We start from the raw sequence: 17766 nt of genomic DNA, 5'->3' as shown, positions 1-17766 counted from the left end.
CACTGATAAATTTATATAGAGGCACGTAATAAGATCTATTTTTTAACATATCACTCAGGCGGCGGGAGGGATCTTGCACTATCACTTGATTTTTCTCTATGTCATTAATTTCACTTACAAGAATCAATCTGTCAAAAGAAAAGCACTCGCATACAAATATGAAATGTTCGATATCACCAACAGGATTATTGCAGAAGGTGCAGTGGCTGCTCGCCACTATGCCCAACCTAGCCAGGTGGGCCGGGACGGTGGAGTGACCAAAACGCAATCTGTTTATAGTCGTAATAAAGTCGCGACTGGCCATTTTCAGTTTGTTATACCATGGTGCCACAGGTAGATTTGCTTGAATATTTCCATACCATTTACCTTTCTGTTCTTGGTCTTGTTTCCAAAATTCGATCCATAAACTGTTAACCTGGTTGTTAATAGATTGATAACAGTCGGTCAAAGGTACTTTTACTATGGAGCTAACATCCAACATGTTGATTCCATCACGTGCAATTTTATCTACTATCTCATTTCCTGTTATGCCCCTATGTGATGGAATCCACATGAAAGAGACCTGTATACCTTTTTGTTCATAACTAAATAACAAATTTTTAACATTATACAAAATATAGTTTTTTTTATAGTCAAATCTAAGATTGGTTAAACTTTGGACTATACTTAAACTGTCTGTTAAAATTAAGAAATTATTAAAACTATTTATATGTGCGATCCTCTTCAAGGCCTCGAGGACCGCATATACCTCTGCAGTGAAAACACTGCATTTAGGGTCCAGAAGAAAACTTTGACCAAACTTGGATTGGGGATCATAAACAGCACTGCGCACAAAGAGCTCACTTTTACTACCATCTGTATACAAAGTATAGTAATTATTTTCAGAAAGAAAACTTAATAATTCACAATTGTTAGAAATTTTTTTAGTAACATTATTGATCTCAAATATAATACAGGAATATGAGTATGAGTAGCATGTCCACTTTGATTGTTTAATAACTTTTTTAAAATCTTCATTCATTTGCAGTACAATGAGAGGTAGAACTGGGAAATAACCTCGTAAGAGCTCACCTCCTGAAGTCAGCTGGGCCGAGCATTGTACAGGAAAAGGTACTATTTTTTTGAGAACATTATCATTACCAGATAACAGCTTTAGTAAATATCTCTCTATTAGCAGAAGTCTTCTAAAACAAAGTGGCATTATTTTGGTTTCAACTTCCATAGCTCGTATGGGAGTTGAACACATAGCCCCAGAAATTATTCGCAGAGCTTTGTTTTGAATTATGTCTAGTTTTTTTATACAACTACTATTTGAGTAGGCTAAACAACTGTAGTCAAAGTGGCTTCTGACTATAGACTTATATAACATACTTAAAACTTTGGGGTCTGCACCCCAGTTCACACCAGCTAAACATCTTATAATATTTAAGCCCTTAAGAGAGTTGGTTATAATGTGATTGATGTGCATATCAAAACGAAGTTTGTTATCAATGATAACACCCAGGAATTTATGATTAGATACAACTGAAATTGGATGATTATTGTAAAGTATGCCATTAGAGGGAAAATCTTTACTAAAAATCATGGTCTTGCTTTTATTGGGGTTAATCTGTAGAGCCAACCTGTCATTATAATATATGTACAATTGACCTAAAGCATTATTTATACTATTTACAGCTCTATCTACATTATGGTCTGTACAATATAATACAAGGTCATCCGCAAATTGTAAAATATTTACACCTTCTATATTTACAAAATTAAGTATTTGACTAGTATATATATTGTACAGCAATGGAGATAATGTAGCTCCCTGCATAGTACCCTTAGAGACACTTCTGGGACCATGAAGATTATTATTATGCCTTATATACAAAGTTCTATCTGTTAAAAAATTAAATAACCACTGGCAAAGTATGCCTGGTATACCAATGTCAGAAAGAACTTGAACCAAAATGCCAGGGTCTACATTATCAAACGCACCTTGAACATCCAGAAAAACACAAACACTGGACTTATTATTATTATTGCCATATTTCAGATCTGACAAGAGAGAGATGAAGCTGTCAGCACAACTTCGCCCTCTCCGGAAGCCATATTGAACATGTGGAATGATGTTATTCGCCTCTACATAACACTCAAGGCGCATCTTTATCATGTTTTCATTAAGCTTTCCAACACAAGATGACAATGATATGGGACGATAAGAGTTAGGTTCTTCAGGTGGTTTGTCAGGCTTAAGTATAGGTATTACACACTGTGTTTTCCAAGATTCTGGAATTTTTTTAAAGTGCCAAAGAGCATTAAGATTAGCTAATAGTTTCTTTTGAACGGACTTATTTAGATTTTTGATCAAAATGTATGGACAGTCATCTAAACCAGGGGTTGTGTTTCGTCTGGATTGTAAACTTGTACAAAACTCACTCCAAGTAAAGGGTTCTATGAGAAAACTGGACTTCTGAAGGCTATTATTAATTTGAAAATAACTTTCTAGATTATCAATAACCCTACATTCATTTTGAGATAATTTATCTAAAAGAGGGACAACAAATTCGTCTTTATATGTTCTATTATTGCATTTCATTCGTTTAAATAACTTGATGTATTTCCAAATAATATTAATTGGTGTAGTTCTGTTAAACGTATTACAGATGTTTGCCCAACCATTGCGTTTATGTTCTGAAATTGTCTTTTTCTTAACAGCATCAAGTCTTTTGTAATTAATGTAATTATCAATGGTTGGATCACTTCTGTACTGTTTTAAAGCTGAATAAGTTTTAATAACACTCTGTTCACATGTGTCATTCCACCAAGGCGCTGGAGGTTTGCAACGATAGTTATTAGCTTTGACAAACTTTGGCACAGTATCCCTCTTAAGTGTATCAAGCCTTTCGATAAATTCGTCATATGACTGTAATGGATTCTCATTATTAACTTCAAAATTAGAAAACGCAATTATAGATAGCTCATTGTATTTTGCCCAGTCTGTCTTGTTGTATAAGAATTTTTCAATGGGAGGATTAATTTGGTATCTATCAACGGACAATAAAACACGAGTAAGTGTAGGAAAATGATAGCTACCCATACAATCATCGTGCACCCACCATTCGCATAGTGGGGTGATTGGAGCACTACAAAAGCTGACATCAATAGCTGATGGATTACGGTTAGGATAATTAATAGTAGTGAAGCTACCATTGTTAAGGACACATAGATCAAATTCATCAATTAAATCGTATAACTGATGACCCCGACTTTTCGTGGTCATACACCCAAATGCCACATGATGTGCATTGAAATCACCAGCCACATATATTGGCTTAGGCAAATCTCTAATTATATCACGCAATTTATTTATTTTGAAGCTACCATTCGAGGGAGGACAGTATACACATAAAATCGTTAAGTGATTACCACTTACATATAATGATAATGCTATAGTCTGAATTTCTTGGTAAAATCTGGTCTGAATAATGTTATATTTAAAATATGGTTTGATCAAAATTGCTACTCCACCATGCTTGTTTTGGGCATTATGATAGTGGGAATTATATCCAGAAATTTTAAAATGCTGAGTATCTTTCAGCCAGGTTTCATTGAGTAGACAGATATCAACATTTTGCTCAGCTAAGAATTTAGACAATACCGGTTTTTTCCCATGTATGCTTTGAATATTGTACTGAGCTATACATAACTGCTGTATGTTTTGTACTTTACTATCCATTAATGTGACAGATTTTTTAAAAGTAAGTCTTTAATGAACAGAGTAGTCACTGGCTCATTGTCTGATTTATTACCCAATTCAACTAATGTTTGAACCATCGCCATCAGAATATTCTTATTATTTATAATTTCAGACTTGAGTTGTGCTTGATTCAAGTCGGGTTCAGGCATTGTTTTATTTACATTACTTACAATTTTTTTATTTTTATATTTATGTACATTTTGGCTTATTGATGGTAGAGTCTTAACAACGTTGCTCGACTGTGCAGGTAAAGACGGAAAATCAGTTGATGTAATTGTATTAGCCACAGAGGCATAAGTAATGTTACCCTTTTTTTCAAGTATTTTTTTCATTTTTATTGGGCAAGATTTGGATATGGCCAAGTGAGGGCCACTGCAATTAACACAACATAAGTTCTCTTTTTTATCACAATCTCTGAAATTATGCTCCCCAGCACATATCGAGCATCGTTGTTTACCATTACAAATTTTTGCAGGATGGTTGAACTTGAAGCACCGGAAGCATTGCTGCAAGGGCGGGACATATTCAAACACCCTGAACGAAAATAGATCATATTGGATGCTGTCGGGCAGAACATTTGACAAGAAAGTTATACTGACAGTCTCGAGACCTACAGTACTTTGACCGACCTTCTTCGTAAATCTTCTCACTGAAATAATTTCATAAATCGAAGACAGTTTCGTATACAATTCCTTGTTCGAAATGCTGGTAGGCACATATCGAATAATTCCAGTTTTTTCTATCTGCGCTGCTGGAATATGTGCCTTTAAGTTGTGCTTTGTTAAAAAGTCCGTATTAGTGATGAAATTATTTGCAGTGTTGTATTGTTTAAAAACAACCGCAATTTTGTTGGCATTTACTCTATGTAACACTACCACTCCTTTCACCTCCGAAGTAAAAATATTATTTAAGTAAACTGGGCTTTTATTTCCAAGTTTAACCTGTTGGTCCTGGCTTTCAACAAAAACTTTGAAGTCGGTATTAGTACAATGTTCAGGATAAAGTCTCAGATAACCTGGCTTAAAAAACGGAATAAAGTCATCCTCACCGCCGCCTATTTCAGGTCCACATTCCTTCGCGCCTCTTTTACGAGCAATTTTGGGTCGTTTCAGGGTTCCACCTGGGTCCTCTGGTTCATTCATTTTAGTAATTAACAAAATGTACAATTATTTACACTGATTAAAATAAGTTTTAGTATTATTTACACAGGATATTTTAACGAAAAACAATTTTAAAAAATTAAATCGACCGCCACATTTAGAGTTCCCGCCAAAACTCTCCTTATTTGATTGATAATTGATATTAATATAGATAATACACTATACTTGTCAATGACAAGTCCTAAGGCGAAGGATGTCCACTGTCAACAATTATTTATGAGTGCTTCAATTTGTAATGTAGAGTATAAACTAAATTTGAGAAGAGAAACAGCTCGGCCAAATTTTGTTATTAAATGCAAAAGGAATCTTCTTGTAAACGACGGAAAAAGTTTAAAATTATGTTAAATCATTATAAGTTAACATAGCCTAAATGCGGTAAAAAAGCATTTATTAAGCATTAAACTGATCCTACGATATTCCTGGCATTTAGTGACATTTTTAAATGAACGTACTATGGTTTATTGGTTCGGTTCGGTTGGGAGCTAGTGTATTTCTTAGTGACCTCATCACTAAGAAATGCTTGATCTTTTGTATCAGCTGAAGCTAGCCTAGTTAAATTGATGGAGTTAAGACGTCCTTATATCGCTAAGGATTGATATTCTTGCAAAATCTCCGGTCTAATTTAATAATAATAGTAATAAAATAATTAATAATAACTAAAAATTCAATTCGGTTTATTGTTGCTTATTACATAATTCCTTCTTTTTTCTTTAAATAATTCGAGTTTACGAGTTTTTTCACCAATAATGCTCTGCTGCTCGAAATGAATTTATGAATCGTCATGGACTAGAAATACCCCACTGCCAGCAGTTTCTGTTATATTTAAAAAAGTCGTATACATGCACTATACGATTTTTTTTCAACACATTATATTTTGAATTCCCCCATAATTGTTTGATAAAATATAAAATAATAATACTATCATATTAGTGTTATGTAACCTTCTGATTAGCGTTTTGCTTTTTTTTGTATGATATTTAAGTATGCTATAATATTTTTCTAAATAAATAGAAATAAAAAACAGAAGTATTTCCAGGCACTTTATTAACATACTATGTACTCTTAGTCTAGTTTAACTGCGAGTCTTTATCAAGATTTAAAAACATTATTGGATACATATGACCTAAAGTTGATATACGTTTTTGTAAAATGATTCGTAATGAGTCTGTGTACGTCGTCGGCGGCTTGCACGTTGACGGATCGCGCCAATGTAGTCCTGAAAAACGGATATGTCAAAAAATACCGATATTTTCTTCTGGAAAGCGCTGGCTTCTAGCGTCTAATTGGAAAATACTACTACAAGTACCAATATTAGCATTTAACAATCATCATACTTAATTCAAGACCTGTCAAAATATTTTTTCTGATTCTTATGATGAATTGGTCTTCGAATTTTCAGCAACATGATATGTATTTTGAGATTAATTTTTATTTATTTGTATTACCTGTAGAGTCGCAAGTGAATAAGGCAGGTGATGGGACATGATCCCTTGTGTAGTTCCATAAACAGTCCCGTAATACTTGAACAAGCTAAAATAAAATAAAAAACTAGGATATTTATAATTATCTCTATTATTTTATTATTATATTTAGAATTGGTAAAACAAATAATATATAAATAATAGTGTCAATTTTTTATGGCAATAATTATAAGATTGATATATAATTTAAAAAATACCTTTAATTAGAACAAAGAAATTTCAACCTGCGGTTTGATGCATGTGTTTTAAAAAACCACTAAAAACTTAGAAAAAAGTGGGAAAAACATCTTACTTCGTTTGCTGTGAGTTCTGGCGCCAATTCGAGTATATGACACAATGGGTGTGGCAGCAATTGTCCCAAAGTCATCGTACTCAACAGTTCAGTCAGAGCTGAAAGCTCTCGGCTAAGTTCCGGGGATTGAGTGTGACGATCTGCGAATTATTTTTTAATTATAAAAATATTTAGGAAAATATGTACTATTAAAAATTAAATTATTTTACAGTTATCGTGCCTTTTCGTCGAATGATATATTGTAAATAAAGAAAAAACCATAGAAAACAGAACTTACTACAATTAAATAATATTAATTTCTTTTCACATAAAAACTAATTATTTAATGGATACGATTCATGCTTGCGGTCATGCATAATTCCGTATTTATCTTTGCTGTGTATAAATTTTTATCTCTTTTATCTAGACTAAATATTTATAGATATTGCTAGATTAAGTAATATATTAATGTACGGACGCTAAAACCCTGAGTCTTAACCACAGATTGCATCTGTTTCGTTGATATTTTATTAATAATGTCTATATAACATATAAAAAAAAATCCGTTTGTTTGTTTCGCTAAAATCTCAAAAAATATGTCTAATGATAATCTTGAAATATTTATGGAAGATCAGGGAAGGTTTAAATTTAATTCAATAAATAAATAATCAGTGTTAAAATGTCTCACCAAGATGTGCCCTCAACCTATGCAAAAGCGTAGCAGCAGAGGCCCTCAACAGCGCCGAGGAAAGACAAAGGGCAGGCCTAGCGAGGGCGACACGTCTAAGAGCCGCCCGCGCAACCGCACAACGCTCTACCGCGCCGCGCATGTACAGTTCCCGTTCAATACTGACTTGCTGAAATAATCATACAGAATAACATTCTGATTAAGTTATAATTTTTTTATTCATTCGAGAATCGAACCCGCTATATTCAACGGGATTTCTCCAAATCCAAGAGTTTTGAAACCGGAATTAACAAATTTAATAAATGAAACGTAATTTTACTAACAATTTATTTATATATAATTTCGTGATTTTCATTTAGAATACTTTCTGGTGTTCGGATTTCCACTGAGCAGTGTCGTCCTAGTGCGTCCCACGACTCACATCCCTGAGGACGTAGATTCGATCCCCGGCGATGCACCAATGGACTTTCTAAATAATGATCATCGTTGATACAGAATGAGACTTAAAAAGGTAAAACCACAAAAAGGAACCACTGATAATTGTTGGTTGAATTTCCACTCTATTTTATAACTATAGGGACTTAAAAAGATCAAATAAAAAACATATCGACGAAAAAAATATACCTTAGTAAAGTCTTCATCGGGCCAAGGCAAACCATTGTACATAACATCTGGCGACACTAGTTCAACTAATAATAACGACACGGATGTGGCGCCCTCTACTATACCACTATTGCCATCCTGAAAAGAAACGATGTCCCAAAAACTTTAACGTGATCACGTCATAACAAAACATAAATGATTGCATACTTAATTAATTAGAAGAATCAGAGAGAAAGCTGCGGCGCAAGCGTACAATGAGCGTAACGAGTCAATGGGCGTAACGGGACAATGGACGTAACGGGACAATAAGTCAAGCTTTTTCTGGCGTACATCTATTTAATACTGTGATATCAAAAATTGTTTATGTTGTAGTTTCAGAAAAAATAATGTATATTCAAAGCGATTTCCGATCTTATGCAAATTTCAATGTTAAAAAATCTTTATTTGCCATGAAAGTGTTACATATGTCGCAGCTTAAGTAGTCGTTCAATTAACAGCCTAGGCGTTTAACTAACGGCCTGAAGGATATTCAACCAGTTAATTAAACAGCTAGGCAAATGACTTGGATCAATGACGTTTCATTATTTGCTTAGTCTGTTGACTTTTAATTTAAATTTACTTCCACTTTCTGCCACTCAAACTCAAACTCGAAACAAAACTCTTCAAACTGTCAATATGGCGTCGGCAAGCCACAACTTTGATGGTGTTTTCCAAAGTTTCAAGATAACAAGTACAATGTAAGAGTGTACTGACAATAATAATGTCATATGACTCAAGCAATTTAATTAAAATGAAATATTTTGTATGTATTACATCTTTTTTTATTTCTGCCAAATAATGACTCTATCGTACGGCCTAAGCATTGTAACAAACGCTACGGCTGAATATCTTTTAGGCCGTTAGTTAAACGGCTAATTAAGCTAGTTGGCTGCGACACATAGACCAAAGCATGCAAATTGTCAAAATAAAGTCTCACCATACAGGACATAAGTGCTCCCATCAGCAGTTCATTGTTAGTTGTGAGTATTGGCGGGATGTCATCGTCTCCGCCTCTGTGTTTGCGTACACCCGAGCCGATCACGCCCGCGTGGAACACGGACGTATGACTTTGAGTGAGTTGTGTTATTGGGCCCTGGGTTAAACGGACAGTTAAGTCAAGAAGTGTGTGTTTTTGTTTGTAAATGTCTAAAAGGAAGTTCATTTACATGTTTAACGCGTAATGAAAGAGAAGCAATCGACCAAATACATTCAAACGGTTTTATATATATAGGTACGTAAAATGTCAAAAACTATGCAAGATTACTGGATTATTACAGAAAATATCATTGTTTTAATGGAATATATTGACAACCCGGTACCCCTCTTGTTATACGGTGTCGTATAACGCGGTTTATACTACAACGCGGAGATTTCTCAGGTTATATTTCTGTAGTGTGAAATTTATGATTCATCAGCTCAATAATTAGTTTTGCATACCTTTTCTACTATAGAATTTTATTAAATTCTTGTTCGTGTTTTACTAGAATATCTAATTCTTTTCCTTATCTAAATCTTTGTTTTTAATTTATACTATTATTTATTATTTAAGATAACCTAACCTGCGGAACATGGTGTAATGGTTGCAGATTTACAAGCGTTGTGAATAACAAAAAAAACATAACTTGGCGATTAAAAAGAGTGGCGGAGGGTTTATTGCCAGTTCTTCTCTTTCGTTCTACGGCCTTGATTTGAGAACTGGCAGTAAATGTAAAATTAGAAGCATTGAATTTATATTTCTTTTTTTGACGTTTATAAGTTTACAATGTGTTACCTATAACTGATTTTTGACTTTGACTTTGAAACTTACGTAAGTAACGTAAGTTTGACGCAAGTTAAGTGTTAATCAACTTACATGTTTCTGATTCATATAAATCAACAAATCATCATTCGTCCATTCCTTGGATGCAGAAAGAAGATTTGGTATCACCGGTTTACTCCCAAATATCTTGTCTTCTCTAAACATTGCGGTCTCAAGTAAATCTCTCAACGCCACTGCTCTGGCCAATTTGCTGTGTAGGCACAATTTCCTTAAAAGCCTGCTCGCCGTTTGGACTCCGCGTATTTTCGCCATAATATCTAAAATAATTAATTTCAAAAAATATTATTTGCAAAGAAAGTGATTCAGATCATCATTCAGATTGATTAATAATATACCGGCCATATAACCATCGCAGAAAGTAGTTAAATTAGAGAATTGATTGAATCACTAGACAGTTTATTGAAGATCGATATTCCATCAAGTCGCTAGCATGTTGATTGAAATAAAGCAGCATCGTTAAACGTTAAACTATCTGTCTGACCGAAAGCCAGCGCGTTGAGTAATAATGTAAAACAAGATGGCGGTCACGACAACAGCTGCGACCCACGATGACCTATACATTTTCTACGTCTAGAAATAGACCAAGAAAAGGGGCTATTGAGGTTGTTGATGATGATAATGATGATGATGACCATGATGATGATGGTGTTGAGCATGGTGATGGTGACGTTAATGGTGATGATCATGTTTATAATAATGATGATAATGTTGATGATGATTATTGTTATCATTAATCTGTATTTAAAAAACCTAAGCTTATACTGACCTTCCTCGTGCAAACACCGGAAGAAATATTTAACAACGGCTTGAACAACTTTCAGTATGACCTCAACACTGGGCGGAGGTGACTTTGTACCAGACATGTCTACTCTATCCAGCACCTGGAAATTATTACAATTAAATACTTGTAGATTTTAATAAGGTGTATAAACAATAAAATATAAACCTTCGATAGTCCATCATCAGGGAAACTTAGTGGTTCATGAAATAAGCCACAAAATAGAGCAGATTGCGAGAATTCAACAACTTGAAAACTGCATCAAAATCGATTCATTCGACATATGACGTCACAGACATACATTTATAGAACATGAAGTTTTTAAACATTGATAAATTAAACCCTATATTAAATAGTTATTCAATACCTGCGCAAGCGCATGACAAGTAGGCATTTCTGGTAACGCAGTGAAAGTGCATTCCATTCGTGGTCGGAGTATACACGAATATCGTTGTAGGGCGGCTCCAATTCGATACAAATTTCCTTCCACCGCCCGACATATACTGCGCGTGCGCAACGCTGACACGCGATTTGAATTCTCCCATCTAGAATTATATATCAAAGTGATGTTTGTTGTTACATATAAAAACTTTACCCTCTGTAGCTGTTTCTAGGGTTGCCTGGAAATATATATTAAACTGGCCATATCTAATAAGCTATGGCGGCCGTATAGCTTATTAGATATGGCCCGTTGTCTAACAATATGTTTCCTGTTTTTTATATGTATGTTTTCTATACTAATATTATAAAGAGGAAAGGTTTGATTTTTTGTTTGTTTGTATGAATTGAATAGGCTCCGAAACTACTTGGCAGATTTGAAAAATTCTTTCACTGTTGGAAAGCTACATCATTCCTGAGTGACATAGGCTATATTTCATTTTCAAAAAAAATAGGCATCCTTACTAAAATTACGATAACATTAACATTTGTTTATTATTTGATACAATTCTAACAGATGGCGCTGAGTTAAAGGTAGTTTAGTTTAGGTCCGTGTCGTGGTACCAACGTTTCACATAAGTTCTCCTACGGTTTCCCTTGATTAATTTACTACTATGTAATATAACATAACCTTAGCCACAGCAACGCTTGGCCGAGTCTGCTAGTGTTTTTATAAAAGGTCACAAAGTGTAAAAAAAGAAATAAGAGCATGATTTTTTTATTAAATATTCTAATTCACACTAATATTGGAGATTATAGAAAACATTAGATATACTATATCTAATATTTCATTGCACGATATGTGCTCTGGCAAAAAACCAAAGCCACAACCCTTGAAATTGGCCTCACGTATCTATTCTTCTAATCTCTATAATCTTTGGTCAGCTTTCTGTGCCTGACATACGCTGTGGACTACAAGGACATTCCTTACGATATCTTTCCTTCGCCTAACGAGCGAGTTAATTACACGAAACAAAGAAACATTACGCCAAGATCTAAAAGATTTTAAGTATTAATTTCATAAAAGCAACGCTCTCAAGGTGTCTAGGGACAGCGGTATCCGTTTGCATCCTGTTCTATATAAAAAAAGCGTGAGTACAAAGTACACATGTCAGGATTGTAACTTAGTTGTTAATTAATTATTACTAAGGTAGAAGCCCCAATATATGACCATGTTCCAGTATATGATCACTCCATGTATTTGTACATCTATATTTACACTTTACACTCTGTACACGTTCTAATGATATAAATACATAAAAATCTGTGTTCACTACACAAAACGTTATGCGACAGAATTGCCATCTAATATCAACTACTAAACGAATACATCAACCAATAGCGTGTATTTTTTCTCTATCTCCCTCTCTCTCAATCGGTCTAAATAACTCTCTCCCTTTCTATAAAAACGCTGCACAACTTCGTGACGTTTCATCCGTAAAAGAATACCATCATGCGCCTAAACAATTTAAAAAAATGCTTTATCAATATTAGGTTAATAATTGCTTACCTCAACAATTTCACGATATTCAAACAAAACTGATGCATATATGTGTCCTGTCCGTCTGGCACTCTATCCTCTATAAAACACTTTTTTATCTGCTGATCCGACAGCACTGCATCCCTCAACGCATATTCGATCCCCGATTTAATGAAATTCTGATATCTCTCTGTGTCCATATTAATATCGGTCGAGTCGTTCGGTGTGTGCATTGTTATCGTACCAGATATAATGCGCACTAATAACGCCAGGGTAGCATCAGTTTTCGAATATAGTAGGAGATAGGCGATTGTACTAATGAATTCTGACGGCTGATTGTAACCTAAAATAAAATGGTTTATTCGAACTCATGATCTTTATTACGTTTTAACCCCGTTAAACGTAAATATATCAATATTTTTATAAATTTGACTATTTACAATCTACGACTTACTCTAGTTCAAACAATTTGTATTACTCAAAACTGAGGGATTAAAGAGAGTGGCGGAGAGTTTCTTGCCAGTTCTTCTTGCCGCTCTACGCCCTTGACTTGCGACACAAGAGAACATGTGGACGCGAGGCGAGAGCATCAACCACTCTCACACTTGCTTACTTTGTCGTTAACTACTGTAAGGACGCGCGCCATTTCAAATTCAGATGGAGTGGAGTATGGATTTGTGTATAGAATTTTATCAAATGGAACCAATTATTTGGAAATTGGATATGCAAACAATAAACATAAAAAAACATAAATAATGGCTACTCTTACAGGACAGCCTAAGAAATGAAAGCGCTAAGCGAATAACTTTTATTGAAGACAGACATTTACAGTACATAATACAAGCTTTATTTTCTAAAATATATGAACATTTTAATAAACATAAATGTTACAAAAAAATCCAGCAAATCTTTAAAATGTATCATCCCATTAGCTAATATATCCAATCGGATAAATACTGGTTAATCCGTTATAATCGCGAAGAATTCTAATGAGATATTTTTTATTAATTACGGTAATTATTATTCGTTAGGGCTAGTCTATAGACCAAACCACCTTGTTATATATTTTTCTATAATAAACTGCACAACCCTATCGAAATGTCAAGTCATTATTAAGCGACTGATCCCGCCATTTCTAACGTCAAATAAACCGAAGGAGTTTTTATGTTTTTTTAACAACACTTTACTTGTCAAATAAAAAAAATATCAAGAAATACTCACATACTAGTATCAATATTCGCGCTATAGAATACTGCTCTAGTTGATTTCCATCCAATAACTTTTCTCTTACAATGTTAATTTCCTCCCCTGTACTTATCAGAAGCGGTACACTGCGATCCGGAAACATCACTTCATTTTCTAACTTTTGCAACAAATACTCTAAAAATATTTAATATTTAAGTATTTTTTATTAATAATTTATTGGAACTCATTATGTCTTTAACATACTAGAGGCACAAGTCTCTATTATACGACTTAATATTTTTTTTATTACATAGTGCCAAAACAGAAGAATCATAGAGATACTTTATTACAATTGATAATTAGGTAAAACAAAAATTCCAAACTGAGAACTAATAAATCAGTGTAATAACAAAGATCCACCCTCGCATACATGTAGGTTAAGATGTACCCCCGTATGTCAAAATCCAACGCGTTTTGACATACAAAAGCCATACTTAGCGTCCTTTAAATCTTGACCCTGCTAACCGAAATCTTAAACCATAGATGAAAATTATAATAATTTTATTATGAACATAATATGTTAAAACACTTACCAAGCAACTGTCGAGAAAAGAGATTTTTCTGTGCGTGTTTAAGCAATAACAGGAAGCAGTGAACATCAGAGCGTAACAACAAAGTCACTAGGGAAGCCGGTCCGACTCCTTCCCACGAACCACTGTGTCTATACATAGAGCATATAACGTTCAGACGATCCATTACTTCATCTGTCACTAAAATTTTAAAAACATCATTTGATAAGTCAGTCATTAAATATAATAATCTGTGCACATCTTCACAAAGATATTACTATTAAAATTATTAATCTATAAAACAAATTTCTTTGATATCTTTTAATGATCTATTTCATATTATAATATTTTTTTTTAAACTGGACAAAAAACCCTAAAATATATCAATAATACTTACATGTATCTTCAATGTCTTGGATTAATGCTTTGAGTACAATATCAGATTTAGATGCTAGATTAAGCAAATATGGAATAACATCTCGTTTCTTATCAGACTGTAGGTCTTCATCAATAGCTTCCTGGAAAACATATTTAAAAACTTATTACTTTTAAATGCACCTATATCACTTTAGTCTGTCTCTTTTCATTACAACGTAAACACAATTTGACAGAAAGGGACAAAAGATTACACATAGAGACATTGATAGAAAGTAATAATTCATATAAACCTTATGGTCTTTATATTTTAGTCAGGTATGACAATGCAAGATACAACACACAAATTACATGTAAAAAATAAATTTAATATAGGAGTTTTTAATGTTTAATTTACTAACCTGGAACAAATTCACAAGTGCTCTACGGACATGAAGCAATGCCGGTGGGTGATTGGCTAAATGGGCTAGGACTGCACGAGCCGCATCAGCTCCTAAGGCAAGGGCTCTTGGAGCTACCAAAGCTGGCTCTGCTCTACCAACCCAACCTACTGCCCATGAGCAGGCACGACATCCTAAAAAAAATTAATTGTGTGAAAGAGCCTTCCACAAATGCTTATACAGTGGAAGTGGTTGTAGCAACTTACAAAAATTCTTGTTAAAGATAAAACTAGTCCATAAAAATGAGCGGGTGAGTTTTTCTGGTAGTAAAGGAAATGTTTAAGCATTTAATTCTAATAAAAACATTCATTACAGAACAATAAAATAAATATTTGTAAAGAGCAACACTTAATGGCAATTTTATAGTGTTTTTTTCTGTTAAATGTGTGACACTTGCACTTATTACTATTTCTGTTATACATATTTCAATTGGAATCGCAAGTTTTGTATTAAATATGAATTTGGGAACTGCATATCTGTATCTATTATGTAAATTACTTAACAACCTTAGTTAACCTGTTTCAATAATTTTTCAAATATATTGAAAATAATTTATTCAGATTCTATAGAGAACTAATAGAACAAAACAAGCAGTCTACCAAATACCATATATGGTTTCTGTAATTATACATATAAATTAAATATCCACTATGACCAAAAAAGCTAAATCTTACCTAACATCATATCAATGCATTTTGCCCTTTCTTCAGCATTGAGGAGCATCAAATTTTGAGTAGTAATATCAAGCAATACTCTAACTGGATCTATGTTTTGAAGAGTTGCATCTATAACACAAATTTAATTGAATAAATATAAAGTTTAGGAGATATCTTAACTACTGAAAGTTAACAATATTTAAGTATATTTATTTATTTAATATGTATGTGTGTATATTTAAATAAGTTTAAATTAAAATAAATTGAATATTTCTTAAACATATCCCCTGGAAACTGTACTTTTAATTAATTTATATAATAAATATATTGACTAACTTGGCAAATTGGCTTTGTCTATTGCTATATCCATTATCAATTTTATACACCATGGAGCTATAAAGGGTGCCCATGCTTCACCAAGGCTACAAAGCTCTGGACCAATCATGCTGACAGCTTCCAACGAACCATTTGTACTTGAGTCTACCTGTTTTAAACTTACAATGTTATTATATACATAAAGAAATAAATATAAATATAAATACAAAGCTTTGTGGCAGTATGGAGTGATATTTTACCAACTATTTTTACAAATACTAGTGTCGTATGGGCATTTAAATACAGTGTTGAAATTTTTTAAGGAGCATCTCGTGATAAGCCAGTGTTTATAAGAAATTCCTTACATCATAGTCCGAAGGATTAACCGCAATATTAACAGCATCGTGAAAAACCATGGCAAAATACTCTAACACAGCATCTCTAGCTGCTGGAAAAGTTTTTAACAAAGATAATGCAACTTTTGTTAACTCTGGGGAGTTTTGAAAATTTCTTCGTGAAACGCCGTAAATAAAGTTGTTCAGATCGCTGGACAAGCATGTTGATTTGCTTGGATTATTCATTATTGAAAAATTGTCCAACAAATGTGCTTAAAGTTAAATTTATTTAGATTCTAATACTTAGGTAAAATCTAAACAAACACGACCAGTCAACACCTTCATTATATTGACATATTGTAGCCAGTAGTCTTTGGGTGCGAACTTTTTTTTTTACCACAGAGTAGCACCGGCTATCATAATTAAACATTTTACATAGAGTTGTTTTTGTTGTTGTAAGCAAGAGATACACCCTGTATGACCTAGAATTTATAGACTTTTTCTTTAACTCCGATGGCGATATGAATCGAAATTAGGAATTTGAGCTACGTAAACATTCACTCTGATGAGGCAGTCGAAACCACATTCAAATAATTCATTGATTGCTATCGAATATTTTATCGAAAAAAAGAAGAATGATGGCCAAAGCCTGTCCCAATCGCGTGGGCGTTAGTCAAAGTCGTCGCAATAATTATGAGTGTCAAACGATTTTTTCTATAAAAATTCTAGTGATTTACGACAGCCATCCCGACGCGAATCATTGCAGAAAAAATTAAGTCCAATTTTTATCATCGTCGTGCAGCCATTTACGAAAATACCATTCCATACTTTTAGGACGGCCTCAAATGGCCGCCATTCCACTGAAAATCAGAAATTTTTTGTTTGCAAAATATTTGTACCAGCTTAATTTTTTTTCAACAGTCCCAGTATGATAATAAATAGAATTCTGATAATTCCATTCCTGCGGGAAGTGGCGAATGTGTACAATATTTTTTCTTTTTGTAAGATTTCTTTCGTAGTTTGAACGATTTGTACCAGTTTGGTCTAAGTGGCGGCAATCTTGTGTTATAACCAGATGTTAATTGTATACATTAGCATGCCCTTGAAAGTCTGTGCTCTGTAGGGGATTGATGTCCACCTTGTCCCCAAATTAACCCTAGATAAGCACATAGGCTTAATCTTATAATATATATAAATCTTCTGTCACGATGTTTGTTCGAGATGGACTCCTAAACTACCGAACCGATTTTAAATTAAATTGGCACACCGTGAGCAGTTTGATCCAACTTAAGAGATAGGATAGCTTAGATCTTTAATTATGTATAGTCGCAATTTTATTTTATTGCAAATATTTGTTTATTATTTGATACAATTCTAACAGATAGCGCT

At 33.6% G+C, this 17766-nt stretch overlaps 1 protein-coding gene and 1 long non-coding RNA gene across 2 annotated transcripts; one reads left to right on the top strand and one right to left on the bottom strand.

Annotated features, from left to right (window-relative positions):
• The first annotated feature begins 26 nt into the window (after window positions 1–26).
• LOC123689875 lies at window positions 27–1044 on the top strand. The gene is made up of 3 exons (XR_006750746.1): window positions 27–333; window positions 729–866; window positions 1028–1044. It is a non-coding gene; the product is annotated as an uncharacterized LOC123689875 (long non-coding RNA).
• A 4888-nt stretch (window positions 1045–5932) lies between these two features.
• On the bottom strand, window positions 5933–16725 carry LOC111000577 (integrator complex subunit 5). The gene is made up of 17 exons (XM_022270068.2): window positions 16408–16725; window positions 16064–16211; window positions 15746–15856; window positions 15033–15205; window positions 14654–14774; window positions 14281–14457; window positions 13724–13882; window positions 12533–12845; window positions 10952–11129; window positions 10573–10687; window positions 9840–10063; window positions 8925–9080; window positions 7970–8086; window positions 7346–7514; window positions 6679–6818; window positions 6351–6435; window positions 5933–6121 (listed from the first exon to the last, which is right to left on the bottom strand). The coding sequence occupies exons 1-17, from the start codon at window positions 16621–16623 to the stop codon at window positions 5973–5975; spliced, it is 2751 nt and encodes a 916-aa protein (XP_022125760.1). The 5' UTR covers window positions 16624–16725; the 3' UTR covers window positions 5933–5972.
• Between the last annotated feature and the right edge of the window lie 1041 nt (window positions 16726–17766).

This window comes from Pieris rapae, chromosome 16 (genome assembly GCF_905147795.1).
Source record: "Pieris rapae chromosome 16, ilPieRapa1.1, whole genome shotgun sequence".
NCBI lineage: Eukaryota > Metazoa > Arthropoda > Insecta > Lepidoptera > Pieridae > Pieris > Pieris rapae.
The sequence above is the reverse complement of the archived record's forward strand: the minus strand, read 5'-3'. Positions and strand labels throughout refer to the sequence as shown.